General features: G+C 35.5%; 1 protein-coding gene across 6 annotated transcripts in view; it reads left to right on the forward strand.

Moving 5' to 3' along the window:
- LOC134368928 (lysine-specific demethylase 6A-like) overlaps positions 1-15,813 on the forward strand; it is a 174,504-nt gene that overhangs the window by 58,194 nt on the left and 100,497 nt on the right. For all 6 annotated transcript variants that reach the window (XM_063085172.1, XM_063085167.1, XM_063085168.1 and 3 more), the window contains exons 7-8: positions 6,658-6,712; positions 9,252-9,286. In XM_063085172.1, the coding sequence (XP_062941242.1) occupies positions 6,658-6,712; positions 9,252-9,286 (90 nt within the window). The remainder of the gene's footprint in view (positions 1-6,657; positions 6,713-9,251; positions 9,287-15,813) is intronic.

The raw sequence follows: 15,813 nt of genomic DNA on the forward strand, positions 1-15,813 counted from the left end.
GGAAAAATGTCTTAGGTACATGCATGAAGCTTTCTTCTGTGCCATTTCTTAATTAAAACACTTGACAGCTTTCTGATGTTTATTTCATTTGTATAGGAAGTTTTTGGGAGTTTTTGTCATTAGTCCTTTGTGTAGTATGAATTTATTGTTTTGATTTTTATTTCATCCTGATATTTGCTAATAGAAATATTCCTTGTCTATTGTTGGAACTGTTTGAGACATCAATCATTTTAATTAAGGAGGAGATATTTCTATGTGTTGCTTAAGTATTTATCATTCAAAATGAATAAAGGTGGGAATCAGAATGAGTGTCTCCCTTTGGGAGGTCTCCAGTTTCCTAAATTGGTCTGGTAATTTATCTCCACCATCCAGATGTGGAACTTCTTTTTTTTTTTTTTTCATGAGACAGTGCCTTTTATTTAGATTTTTCTCTGCAGTGTCATTTTTATTCCATCAGCAAGCTTGAATTAATAATTTAAAAAGGACAGGGAAAGCCAGTTTTTTTTCCTTCGTTAGCACGTCTCAGGTGATTAGCTCGTGCTTCCTTCTTTTGGTATCAGGTTATCTATCAGATTGGGACCATCTTCTCATTGTCCTGAAGTTAACCTGTGACATCTCCCGGTTGGCAAGCTGTGGTTAATATCTACCCTATTAACGGTGTGGGACTATTGCAGTTACAAAGTGATAGACGGTACTATCATATGACCTATGTCTATTGCTAAATGTTAAGTACAAATTTGCTAAAAGGAACAATGCTAACATTTAATTAAGTTCTAATGGGGGTGAAACAATCTTATGTTCTAATGGAATGAACCTACTGTTGATATGGAAAAAGAACAGGGGATATTTGAGCAGCATTATCATGCACATCTTGAGGTTATGCATTCGCTGTGGCCCTATAATCTTGATCTAAATGTTAAAGTGTCCTTGTGCACAGCACCGTCCCTCACAAAACCAGTTACATTTGCCTCTTAGGTCTAATTTTGCTGGTTTAATAATTTTACAGCATCTATTTTTATCCCAATATCTAATTCTTAATGATTTATTTAAAACTGGATACCACCAAGTAAAGGGGGTTCTACAGTTTCGTTCCCATATCCTTAATTTGTCCCAATCATATAATTTCTCATTAATGCCAACCATTCTCTTGCCATGAATATAACCTCCAGTAAATGATGTTTGCCAACTTACATTAGGCTGCAGCTCATATTTAGTCATGGAACATATGTTGGTGTGGTCAATTTATCATAAGGGGATAATTTTGAATTGTCCAGTTTACTCGGATCCTCTGTGGGAATGTTTAGTTCAATGACCGTATAATTATTTGTGTTTTTTTATAATCTTTTGGGAATTCAGAGAACTGCCACGCTAACCAAAATATCAAAAGAGAAGGCAAAAGCCACGAAGCCGAGGCAGGAACCCTGATGGGTTGTAGCAAGTGCTCGTAGCTGCGGCCTTGCCAACTTGGAGAGGGCAGCCCAAGCTGACTCCTTTAGGATCCTTTCATGGCGTGGACCACGCCAGCTCCCCCCTTTTTACTTTGTAATTTGAAGGTGAGGAGTTCTCGTTGTGTTGTCTTTATTGCGGATCCGAGGTATCTGATGAGGACCTAATTCGAGCCCCGCGTTGGCGCCATTTTGCCGGAGAGCAGCTCCAGTCGAGTTTGCGGGTCCTTGAAAGAGGCATGAGGAAGCCGGAGAAAATAAAAACTACAGACAGAGACCTCAATGCATCAGCCTGCACGTTCTTTCTCTGCGGGCTGTCAGCGTGTTGCAGCTGGAGCCCAGATGTGGAACTTCTGATGACCTTTTTGCTACACCAGTATGTTTCCTAGACGTGTATTGGTGTAGACACGTTGGGCTTCAGTCTTAACAAATTCCGAATCAAGTTGGTTCACATATGATAGAAATTGTGGTTACTTTTTTACAAAGTCCTGTCTTCAAGATTATTAATTCAGTTGTTCAGATACCTCATCAAGGATCCATATATTCTTTTGTACTCTGTTGGCTGTTTCCATCTTTGATATAAGACAATTACCAGGTGTAATCAAAGTGACTTTTTTTTTTTCATGTCAGTCGTAGGTACATTATAGAGTAATAGCGTAGATGCTTAGTATAATATGGGCATAAAGTAAGTGCTCAAAAGATGTATGATTATCATTCTCATGTTGATTCGAGGATGGAAAAGAGCACACCTTCCTGTTGCTGTTTTCAAGAATGAGGAATAACTTTGTAAAAAGCCTCCAAGAAACCATCTTGCCTCTTATTTGCCAGAAATAGGCTCATTCTTCAGAAATTTCCTATCAGAGAGGATGGTATTACTCATTCTTTGGCAAATGTTACTTCCCTAAGAGGGGCATAGAACAGATATTTTGGAGTGGACAATAGTGTCAACTCTAAGTCCATTACAAGTCAGATCTTCTCTGTCTCATTTTCTTCCTTTAGTTCCAAGAAAGATAAAGCATATATAAAGTATTTTTTTTTCCTCCACAGCCTCGCCAACACTTTGTCAGTCTTTTCTTTTTTTAAATTTATTTTTATTAGCATATTCATTATTACAAATCATACTTATTCTTTATGCCTGTTGTTCATTTTCCCTTTCCCCTCCCCCCTCTAATAACCACAGATTTGTTTTCTCCATCTGAGGGATTAACTGTTTCTTCTGTTGGTTTGTTGATCTAGGTGATCTGCACTACTGAGACAGCCCTCTCCTATTATCGTCAATCAGATGCTTCTTCTATTGCTCTGGAGTGTGCTTAGTGGACATAGAAGATCTCTTCTTTTTTTATGGTCTCTGCTGGTGTCTCTCCTTGTGTCAATGCAGTTGAAAGTCTGGTGTGCCATCTGCACAGTGGCTGTGATTGCTGCTATAGAGACTAGTTGCCTTTGTGGCAGCCATGGCAATTGTGGTGGCTATGGTGGGCTACCCGTGTGGAAATGGTGTTTTTGGTGTGTTCCTTACCTGGGTGTGGCTGGGTTTGGCCTTCCCCAGCTCCATGCTTTGGGACCCTGGCGGGGCCCTGGAACGGTGTTGGCCACTTGTCTAATTATGGCTAGTTTGGTCTCCCCCGCTCCACGCCTTGGGACCCCAGTGGGGCCCCAGGGCAGTGGTGGCAGCTTGCCTAGTTACAGCTGGGTTTGGCTTCCCCCAGATCCATGCCCTATTCTAATATGTTGTTGTAGAGCAGTTGGGGGGAGGGGGAAAGAGTAAAGGGGAAAGAAATAGGGTGGGAAAAGGAGGAAGGAGGCGGGTGTGATCAAGGCCCATGCCACCCCATCATTTCTGCAGGGGAGACCAGGAGACTCCAAACAGTGGCTCGGTCATTGCTGGGCTGAGTACAAATGTCAGGGGGGTGTGGTTGAAGCCCTCAGCCCCCCACTGCCATGGCTCAGGAGCCCTGGGTGCTTCCTGCTGTGGCTTGGTGGTCATTGCTGGACTGGTTATGGATGTCAGGGAGGTGTGGCAGAGACTGTTGGCCTCTCATTTCCCAGCTGGGGAGCCTAGGGCACTTACTGTGGTGGCTCGGTGGTGGTCACTGGGCTTGTTGCATATGTTGGGGGGGCCTGGCTTAGACCCTCTGCTCTATCCTGTCCCTGGCTTTGGAGCCCAAGGGGCTTCTGGTCCTTCTTGGTTTTATAGGTGTTCTTTGGTTAATATCAAACTTTGTTTCTGATCTATAGGATAAAATTTTGTATAAAATTGGCTGTGGTGTAAGTCAGGAATCATTTAAGGAGCATGGCAGTTCAGAATGAATTTCTTGTAACTCTCTTTTGGTAACTACAACCTAATCATTTAGATCCTGTCTTAATAACACTTCCTCAAGGAGGCACCTTTTCCTAGGTTAGATCTTTATGACACAGCTGACCTTGCACCCTTTTCTTTCATTTGAAATACTTGCCACAGTTGAAATGAATCTATTGCATGAGCACAATTTGTTTTTCTTCTTGTCTCTAGCTAGAGCTTATTGGTGAAAGGATCATGTTTATTGTTATATCTGCAGTACATGGCCTTAGGCACTCAGTTATCTGTAAAATGACAATATTTTAGGGCTTTGTTTGTATCGCATTACCAAGTTCAAGGTATACTTAATGAACAACATTTTCCTTTTATCATAAATAAGAATTAAAAAATGTCTTTTATTGAAGGACATAAATAAGCATATTCTCAATCATATTGAATTTCACTTCATAACTTTACTTTTGGTGCCCATATATGCATTTAGATGCCCTAAGAACCACACCTGTGACCACCATTAAACTTTAAATTTATGGGCCGAGCCCGTGGCGCACTTGGTAGAGTGCTGTGCTGGCAGCGCGGCGACGCTCCCGCCGCGGGTTCGGATCCTATATAGGACTGACCGGTGCACTCACTGGCTGAGTGCGGGTCGCGAAAAAAAAAAAACAAAAACAAACAAACAAAAAAAAAACCTTTAAATTTATTAATCCATTCAAGGGCATGTCCCTCACAAGCTAATCACCTCTTCAAGGCCCCACCGTTCAATTACCATAGTAGGATTTCCCATCCTCTTAACATTGCCATAGTGGGGATTCAGTTTCTAATATGTGGGCTTTGGGGGACGCAATTCAGTCCACAGCAGCAAAGGTCTGTTTTCTCACATCTGTTTAATAATTACGGTTTCAAGGCAGATTAGACTTTAAATTGTAGTACAATCTGAAATGTGGCTGTTATGTTGCCCTTTTGTGTAGAAAAAAATAATGAAGTAGGGTTTACTTTTAACGTTTCACAGATTTAAAAATAGTCCTTTTCGTGTTGCTCTGGTATCATATTAAGCATCCACATTTGCCACTGTACACCAAGGGAAAATAAAAACAGTGTCCTCAGTGTTCAAATTGTGGTTTTTCCTTAGTAAATGAGGTACCTGCCCCCCTTTTGCTTTAAATTTTTATTTTGAGAATATGGTAAATCTACATGCTGTTGTAAAAAAGAACAACAAAAACAAACCCGAACAGATCTGGTATACCCATCAAATAGTTTCCCTCAACATTCACATCTTACATAACTACAGTAGTCCTTCCTTTATCCACTTTCCAAAGTATCAGTTACATGAGGTCAACCATGGTCTGAAAATATTAAATAGAAAATTCCATAAATAATTTATAAATTGTAATTTGTGTGCCATTCTAAGTAGTGTGATAAAATCTGTACCGCCACCCTCTGTCTGGCCCAGATGAGAATCATCCCTTTGTTTACTCTGTATTAGCTACTTGTCTGGCTATGAATCATTTAGTTGCTGTCTTGGATGAATTAGATTACTGTCATAGTTTGCAATGCTGTGTTCAAGTGACCCTTATGGTACTTAATAATGGCACCAAACTGCAAGAATAGTGATGCTGGCAATTCACATATGCCAAAGAGAAGCTGTAATGTGCTTCATTTAGGTAGAAATGACTTAATAAGGAAAAAAAATTGTATGCTGTGGTAAGAATGAGTCTCCTATTGGTAAAATTGTGAGGAAGAAAAAAAATACATGCTAGTTTTGCTGTTGCACCTCAAAATGCAGAAGTTATAGCCAGAGTGCTGTGTGATAAGTGCTTAGTTAAGATGGAGAAGGCATTAAATTTGTGGGTGGAAGAGAAGAATAGAAACACTTTTCAATTAACATCCTGTCAGGTTTGGTAGCATCTGTTGTTTTGGGCTTCCACTAGGGATCTTGAAACATCCCCCAAGGATAAAGTGGATGGATGTACTCTGCTACCACTTCTTCATGCTAACCCTAACACAATTAGTCAGTCGTTGTTTCCACTAACCACATTTGCTGAAAATCATAACATATCCATCTACTCTCTACCAAGATGTTTACTTCCATCAAAATGTCATAAAATATTGTTGCTTTGTAAGAGTTTTTCTTTGGTATGAAGATACTGGTCTGGAGGGGGAAGGTGTTTACAGGTGATTTTAAGTTCTTACATCAATAATGGTCTTGGTCAGCAGCTTGTTTCTATGGAAAGCACACGTCTTAAATGACTATCTCAAGTTATTTATCTGCACCTATTTCTGAAAAGAAAAATATTTCAAATGGATAGAAAAGCTGTATTATTCAAGGCTTGAACTGAGAGGAAAATGTGTATCTGTATTCCTTTATAATAGATGGCTACAGGTCAGACTTTGAGATATTTTTTAACTAAAATGTGAAATTTTAGAGAAAATCGAGAACAAGAAGAAGAAATGCTGTTTCTCTTAGTCTTTCTAAAATGTCCGCCTTCGTGTGTACGTGCGCGCGCGCTCAACGTTACAATGGGCTTATCAGAATATAAATGCATTTTTGACTTAAGATATTTTCAATTTAGGATGGGTTTATTGAGATGTTACTCCATTGTACGTTGAGGAGCAACTGTTTTGTTTACTTGAAGACTGAGCGATTCAGGTGTTTTTTTTTTATATAACAAAAACATGCATGTAGTTGATAAAGTTAATTCTTTTCTGCATCCTCCATTTTTGAGTCTCATGAAAATAATTTGATAACATTCAGTTTTCAGCAATTAATTTTGAATGTAGTAATTTTATATGGTTCGGGGGCATGTTTTAGTTGAGTAGCACAGTTTCTTTTTTTTATGATAGACCTTAAATGGCTGAGGAAAAATTCATTTTATGCAACTCTAAATTTAGTGCATTAATATTTTTGCTTTCTTCTTGCAGCATTTTCAGTTAGCTTTGATTGACTGTAATCCTTGTACTCTGTCCAGTGCTGAGAGTAAGTATTTTTAAATACAATATTTGTCTGTTTGTATTTGTCTTTTGATCAAGAGGATAGGACAAAGCAATTTATGACTACAAATACATTTTTATGTGTACAGTATCTTGGTTTTGTCGGTTATTGAGAAAAAGAATGGGATGGCATGTGCCTGATTCAGAGACATTAATATATTGTGTGGTTCAGTCTATTTGAGTATATTAAAAAAAAAAAAACTTATCAGTTTAATTATTTGGTAACTGTAGAAATGTCTGGTATCTCACACAGCACTAACATAGTAATTACCCACTTTACACCAAACATTATTAGTTGTTATTCCTTTCTAGTGTGTATCTTTTTAAATAGAAAAATTATGTCTGTTCATGATTTACATATTCATAGTCCTTGAATATTGTTTGAAACTCTTCTAAGTATTTGTGATGTTGGAAAAATGAGAAGCTTTCAAAGCAAAGATGAAAATAAATGGAATGAAAAGATATTTTTATTTTATGAATAAATTACAAATGTATAGTTTAAAAAATAATAAATATATGTTGCTTTTGTAGCTATTTAAGATAGATCACTGCAATTAATATTATTGAAAGGAATTAGGTGATATGAAACTTTATGTTATATGATTGTCCTTTGGGATGATAAAGTTTATTCTGGTGTTCTAACACTAATATTTTAGGATAAAGTATTATCTTGGGACCTTTTGAGTTCATATTTGTCACTTTCACTGCATCAGTGAAAATTGCCATATTGAATATTTTCCTTGTTGCTCCTCTTTTAAAGTATACTTAAGAGTGAGGAATGGAAATTTTTTACCTAACAAAAGGTGTTACTGTATCTTATGGGATGGTGAGGCCAGAGACATCTGACCACTGACCAAATCTGGAGTCACTGGTCAGTAAATCTGGTTTTAGGCTGCTACTTACTATTGATTTTTCTTTTCTTATTATCTTTATTAGATTGGTAGAAATATGGGGAAAATAGGGCATAGATTTTTCATTATATTTTTTCTTTTTTTAATCTTTAATCCAGTTTCCTCCAATAATTCTAGGTAAGAACTCTATTAACTAGACTTGATGTGGTAAGCAGTACTGTGGTGGGAAAGGAGAGTGAGGAGGAAGAGCTATCAACCTCTGTAGGCAGAGAGGTATTAATATATATAGGACTTTTAAATTTTTTGGTTTTGGGGGTATTATCTTCTGATATTTTCTTTTTCTGTGAAAAAAAATTCTTATTTTACCTTCATAGCCAAAAGTTCATAGCCAGTTAGTTTTACTTCTGATATTTAACTACTTACAAAACAGTGACTTTGTTCCAAAAGTTGTTTGATTTTAATTATAAAATTTGGGGTCATTTCTCTTTTCTGAAAAGGAATTTGTTGTTACCTCGTGCATCATTCTCTAATGTGGGTGTAGGGAACTTACTAGAAAGCTTGAGAACAAATTGAAAAGGCAGCTTGCCAGGTCTTTCCATAGGCTCACTGAATCAGAATAATTTAGGAACTGAGCTTGGGTTAGGGTTAGGGTTAGGGTCAGGAAGAATTTTTTTTCCATTTGCTGTGTACAAAAGTAAAAAATGTAAAATGTTTGTACAGGTATCAAACCCTGGACCTTGCTATTTAACAATCTGAGTTAACTGGCCACGAGAATTTTATGTTTCTGAAAGGAGGAAAGAAAAAGGGATTCATGCTTTTGTGATTGCAGTGGGCCATTTCTTAAATAAACTCTACAAAAATAAATATTCTACATATAATTTTGGAAGGTTCTCCTAGATAGAACCTAAAACAAAATAAGAAAAGACATTTGTCATTGATAAATAGAAACCGTGAAATTTAAGTATTTACTGTTCTGATCTGTTGATTATTTATTTGTGTTGATCATTCCTGTTTTCATTAGATCATACATGCTCTGGTGATAGGGAATTGGGTCTTAAGAAGAGCTGCGAAAAGAAGCCAAAATATTCTCCTTTTATTTGGTTTTTCAGATATTTTTTGTTGTAATCTTGTTTTCTAGGTAGTTGACCTCTTTTTCTTTTCCTTCTTTCAATAAAAATCATCTAATTCTGAAGGATTGGAAGAAAATTTATTACCCTGGTGTTGTTACTAGTATCCTGAACCTATGACTTTTTTGGAAATGTTTTATATGAGATTTAATTTTAAGAAACAATATGTGCATTAAAAAGCACATGTTTTTTATATAGTAATTTTATTATGTTTTTAAGATAAAAGTTTTTGAATACTGGTAATCAAGATATATGTTTAAAAGGTCGTGTTTACTCAATGTTTCTGTTTTGAACTTTAAAATTTGTTAGAACTGTGAATAAGTGGATGAAAATTTAATATAAGTATGACTTATAATGAATATTTTTCTTAGTATGCTCATGATCTTTCATAGATTTAATTTTATATTGTTTTATTTAAAACAAAAGTTACACTCTAATAAAATGTATATTCTATAGTTTTAGCATTTGCTTGTTTTATATACACTGTTCCTACTTGTGTTTCACTTTAGTACCTTTTTTCGTGATCTTTTCTTATGATTCATTGCAGTTCAATTTCATATTGCTCACTTATATGAAACCCAGGTAAGTATTGTAACTTACCTTTTTTTGAAAAAATAACTTCTTAAATTGTGCGTTTTTGTGGGGTACAATTTGTTGTTTCAGTGTATGTGTATATGGTATAATGACCCAGTTAGAATAGTTCATATCTGTCACCTAAATGTGTGGTTATAACATTCAAGATCTGCTTTTCTGGATATCTGTAAATATGCCATACAGTGTTATTAGCTGTTGCCACTCTAGAGCACTAGAACTTACTCTTCCTTATCTAAGTTCAGCTTTGTAACTCTACCCATTTACCAACTTCTTCCCATCTCCCTCCCCCTATTCCCTTTCCATTCTCTAGTAACCACCAATCTACTCTTTTTCTTTTTAATTAATTTATTTATAATCACTCATGATAATTGTATATATTTATGGAGTACAGTGTGATATTTGGGTACATTTATACAGTGTTCAATGATCATACAGGTTATTTAGCATATCCATCACCTCAAATGTTTGTCATCTGTTTGGGTTGGGGACATTCAAAATCCTCTCAATTAGCTACTTGAAGTTATACAGGAATTTGTTGCTGATGGTTTATTCTTCCGCTTTCTCTCTACAATTTTTGTATCCATTGACCACCCTCTCTCCCTTGCCTCTGCCCTCTCCCCTACCTGTCTCTGTTAACTCTTATTCTATTCTCTGTTTCTATAAGATCAACTTTTTTAGCTTCCACATATGAGTAGGAACATGTGATGGTATTTCTCTTTCTGCACCTGGCTTTTTCACTAAATTGTTTTCTACACGTTCATCCATGTTTTTCTGAATGTCAGAAGTTCATTGTTTTCTACGGCTGAGCAGTATTCCATTGTGTATATATACCACATTTTAAAAATGCATTGATGTACATTTAGGTTACTTCACAATCTTAGTCTGTTGTGAATATTAGCTGTGATAAACAGGAGAATGCAGGTATCCCTTTGACATGTTGATTTCCTTTCTGTTGGCTATACAGCCAGTATGGGATTGTTGGATCATACAGTAGTTCTGTCTGTACTTGCTTGAAAAAGCTCTGTATTGTTTTCCGAGATGGCTGTACTAATATACAATCCCGTCAACAGTGGAGGAGGGTTCGCTTTCTCCATATCCTTGCCAGCATTTATTTTCTGCTTTTTGATAACAGCCAGTCTAACTGGGGTGAGTTGATATCTCATTGTGGTTTTGATTTTTATTTCTCTGATGATTAGTGATTTTGAGCATTTTTTTATATACTTGTTGGCCATTTGTATAGATTCTCTTAAGATATGTCTATTCAGTTCCTTAGCCCCTTAAGATTTTTAAAGTTTATTGATTTTTAAGTTACTTTATTTTTTGCACAGAAAACATTGCTTTATTAAGGATGTTTGTCAACACATGAGGAGTACAAAGCGCTCCTTAAGACACCTGCCCTGGCAGAGCCAGGGTCTGGAAGCCTCCATGAGTGAGCAGGACAGGATGGGACTGAGAGTTATGCACCAGCAACATAGAATCATGCAGGGCCTAGTCCATTTTTAAATTAGATTATTTATTTTCTTTATTATTGAGTTGTTTCAGTTCCTTGTACATTCTAGATATTAATCTCAAGCATAGTTTTCAAATATTTTCTCCCATTCTGTAGGTTGTCTCTTCACTTTGTTCATTATTTGCAGTGCAGAGGTTTTTTAGTTTTGTTTAATCCCATTTGTTTATTTTTGCTTTTGTTGCCTATGCTTTTAGGCTCTTAAAAATAAAATATTTGCCAGTCCTATGTGCTCAAGCATTTCCCATGTTTTCTTCTAGGAGTTTTATAGTTTCAGGTCTTACATTTACATCTTTAATCCATTTTGAGTTGACATTAGTATATGATGAAACATAGGGATCTAGTTTTATTCTTCTGCATATGGACCAGTAGTGTTTCCAGCACCATTTATTTGAAGAGACTGCCCTTTTGCCAGTGTGTTTACTTGGCTCCTTTGTTGAAAAGCAGTTGGCTGAAGATACATGAATTTATTTCTGAATTCTCTATTCTGTTCCATTGATCCATGTGTCTGTTTTTGTGCTTGTACCATGCTGTTTTTATTATTTTAGCTTTGTAGTATAATTTGAAGTTAGGATGTGTTATTGTTCTTTTTGCTCAAGATTGCTTTGGCTATTCAGCCTCTTTTGTTGTTCCATATAAATTTTCAAATTGTTTTTTCTGTTTCTGTGAAGTGAGTCTTTGGTGTTACACATCTATTCCCTGCGTAACAGATATGAAGAAAAGAATTACGTGAATACTCAAGCACTATGTATGCATTGAAGCCTGGACGGACTGCATTTCAGTAATTTTTCCATTAAGAGGAGCAAAACTGTAAATGGCAGCCCCCTCCAAAGTTAGCCTTTCTCTTTTATTGTAAGGACAAGGAAGTTTTACAAGAAAATTCAGTTGATCTAACCATTACAAAGACACAAGGATATCATCAGAATTATGGATAACAAATGGAAAGCTGGTAACATCATTGAAATAAGCAAAGTGACATTCCATAATGCAATTTGCAAAAGGTTAAGTCGATCCACTACAAACACTGTTTTTCCCTACAGCAATTTCCCAGTATCTTTACATATCAATCAGTAACTTGTCTATCCTTGAGCCAGCAGCCATGCTGTGTTACAATTCTTTATCTTACAACAGAGACTTTTAGCCTGGGAAAAGTTTCCTGTCTTTTGCAAGGTTAACATTTTATATGTACTTTTAAGAAGTTAGGCTAAACCTGAAACTACAGGGAACTAGACTCTGTGAAATATATTTTCGCTTTATAAATGTAAGTATACTCTACACTTTGGTATTTTGGTGGGGATTGCATTGAATATATAGATAGATTTAAATTGTGTGCTCATTTTGATGATACTGATTCTTCCAATCCTTGCACGTGGAATGTTTTTTCCATTTTTTTAAATGTTGTCTTTAATTTCTTTTTAGTCAATGTTTTATAGTTTTCCTTGTAGGAATCTTTCACCTCCTTAGTTAAATTTATTCCTAGGTATTTTGTTTTTTTGTCACTATTGAAAACGGGATTTCTTTCTTGATTTCTTTTTATGGTATGTATGCTATTGGTGTATAGAAATGCTGTGATTTTTGTATATTGGTTTTGTGTCCTGCCACTTTACTGAATTTATCAGGTCTAGGATTCTTTTGGTAGTGTCTATAGGTTTTTCCATTTGCAAGTAGGACAATTTGACTTTCCCCTTTCCGAATTGGATGCCCTTTATTTCTTTTCTTGCTTAATTGCTGTGGCTAGGACTTCCAGTACTATGTTGAATAAAGGTGGCATACCCATCTTATTCTAAGTCTTACAGGGAAGGCTATCAGACTTTCCCTGTTCAGTATGATGATAGCTGTGGATTTGTCATATATAGGCTTCATTAACATACTTTTTTCTGTACCTAATTTGTTAAGAGTTTTTATGAGGAAATCAAATTTTATTAAATGCTTTTTTGTGTGTCTATTGAGATAATCCTGTGTTGTTTTCTTTGATTCTGTTGATAAGATGAAGCACATTTATTGAATTGTGTATGTTGAACTATTCTTGCATCCCTGTTATAAATCTCACTTGGTCATGCTGTATAATCTTTTTGATATGCTGTTGGGTTTGGTTCACTTTCTTTTTTTTTTTTTTTTTTTTTATACCACTTGTTCCTATGTGTATCTGAACCCTTGACTTTGGTGTTACAACAGGTTTGTAGTCTTTTATTGGGGATTTCTGTATTTGTGTTCATCACAGGTATTGGCTTGTAGTTTTCTTTTTTGTTGAGCCCTTGCCTGGTTTTGCTGTGAGGGTGATGCTGGTCTCCTGTTATGAGGAAGTATTCTGTCCGCTTCAGTTTTTGGCAGTGTTGGTATTCATTTTTTAAATGTTTGGTAGAATTTAGCACTAAAACCATCTGGTCCTGGGCTTTTCTTTCTTGGAAGACTTTAAATTACTCATTCAATCTTGTTGCTTGTTATTCATCTGTTTAGATTTCCTGTTTCTTCTTCGTTCAGTCACAGCAAGTCATATGTGTCTAGGAATTTATCCATTTCTTTCAGGTTTTCAAATTTATTGGTATGTAGTTGTTAATAACAGTCTCTAATGTTCCTTTATATTTTGAGGGTTCAGTTGTAATGTCTCCTTTTGTATTTCTATTTTATTTATTCAGGTCTTATCTTTTTTTTTTTGTTTAGTCTAGCTAGTGGTTTGTTGATTTTGTTTATCTTTTCCAAGAATAAATATTTGTTTGATTAATCTTTTATATTTTTAGTCTCTATTTCATTAATATCTATTCTGATTTTTATTATTTCTTTTCGTCTACTTTTTTTGGATTTAGTTTGTTCTTGCTTTCTCATTCCTTGAGATGCATTGTTAGGCTGTTTATTTGATATATTTGACATAGGTGTCTATTGTGATAAACTTTCCTCTTAATTATTGCCTGGACTGTATCACATAGGTTTTGGTATGTTGTGTTTCTGTCTTCATTTGTCTCGAGAAATGTTTTGATTTCCTTCCTAATCTCATCGTTATCCCTTGGTCATTCAAGAGAATGTTGTTTAATTTTCATATAGTTACATAGTTACAAAAGTTTCCCTTGTTAATGAATCTACCATTGTGATCAGAAAAAATACTTGATATGATTTTGATTTTTTCTGAACTTGTTGAGTCTTATTTTGTGGAATAACGTGTTTAATCTTGGAGAATGTTCCATGTGCTGTGGAAAAGAATGTGTGTTCTGCAGCTTTTGGTTGAAATGCTCTGTGTATGTCTGTTAGGTCCATCTGGTCTTTGGTACCATTTAAATTTGATGTTTTCTTGTTGACTTTTTGTCTTGGTAATCTGTCCAGTGCTGACAGGGGCTTGTTAAAAGTACTCAGCTATTATTGTGTTGGTGTCTGTTGTTATATTCTCTTTCTGTATTGATCCATTTGTCATTATGTACTAACCATTTTAGTCTCCTTTTACATATTTTTATTTAAAGTCTGTTTTATTGGATGTAAGTATAGGTACTTCTGTTTTCTTTTGTTTTCATTTTGTATGGGATATCTGTTTCCATCCCTTCACTTTTCAGTCTGTGTGTGAGTTTGTGGGTAATGGGTGTTTCTTGTAGGCAGCATATGTATGGGTCATGTTTTTCATCCATTTGGCTAGTCTGTATCTTTTACTTGGGCATTTAATTCATTTACACTCAAGGTTATTATCAATATGTGTGTTCTTACTCCTATCATTTTATTGGTTGTGTTATGGTTGTTTTGTGAATCCTTTGCTCCTTAAATTCTTTGTCATCTTATTGTTTATTTTCACAGTTTGATGATTTTCTGGACTGATGAGATTTGATTCCTTTTTCTTTCTATTTTGTGTATCTCCTCTATTAAAGTTTTATATTTAAAGGCGTTTCCATGATGATTGTTATTGTTCTTTCTCTTCCATACATAGGACTCTCCTACTACCAGTCTGGTGGTGATGAATTCTTTTTTTCTTTTTGTTTGTCTAAGAAGCATTTTTATTTATTATTCATTTGTGAAGGGTAGCTTTGCTGGGTATATTAGTCTTGGCTGACAGTTTTTTCTTTCAGCACTTTGAATATATCATTCCTTTTTTCTGTAGGGATTCTGCTTAGAAGTACTATTCATCTAGTGGGAATTTCCTTATAAGTGAATTATAGTTTTTCTTTTGTAGTTTTTATTATTCTCTTTTTTGTCTTTAGTACTGGATAGTTTGACTACAGTATGTGTTGGGATAGTTTGACTACAGTATGTGTTGGAGAGGTCCTTTTCGGGTTAAATCTATTTGAGGACCTCTGAGCTTTCTGGATTTGGGTGTTTGTATCTTTCCCAAGAATAGGGAACTTGTCAGGTATTATTTCATTAGATAGGTTTTCAATATCTTTTCTGTTTTCTTCCCCTTCTGGAATGCCCATAATTGGATATTTGTTTGCTACATAGTATCACATAGATCATGTAGACTTTGTTCATTCTTTTTTCTTTTTCTTTTTTGTTTTCCTGTGTTATTTAAAGATAGCTGCGTTCAAGATCAGAATTTCTTTCTTCTGTATGATCTAGCCTGTTGTTGAGACTCTTGGTTGTATTTTTTACTTCATTGAATGAATTATTCCATTCCAAAATTTGCTTGTTTTTTATGATGTCTTTTTGAATTTCTCATTCAGATCATGAATTATTTTATTGAATTTTTTAGTTGTTTGTATTCTCTTGTATCTTAGAGAATTTCCTTAATATTATTAAGTTGAATTTCTTTTCTAGCAAGTCATCAATTTCTGATTCTTTAAGATTGGTTACTGGAGCATTAATTTTTTTGGTGGTGTTATGTTAACCTTGTTTTTTCATGTTCCCAGTTTCCCTGTGTTCACATCTGTGCTTCTGGAGGAACAATCACCTTTTTGAGTTTTGTGGAGTGGCTTGCATAGGAAAAGACTTTCACCTGCAAATGCATTCTAGAGTGTTGATCAGGTAGAGCACAGTGGCTTTGTTCTGGGTAGGTGCAGTAGTGTAGACTTTATGTAGTTTCTTCAGCTGTAATCTG

The sequence above is a fragment of the Cynocephalus volans genome, chromosome Y (assembly GCF_027409185.1).
Source record: "Cynocephalus volans isolate mCynVol1 chromosome Y, mCynVol1.pri, whole genome shotgun sequence".
Lineage (NCBI taxonomy): Eukaryota > Metazoa > Chordata > Mammalia > Dermoptera > Cynocephalidae > Cynocephalus > Cynocephalus volans.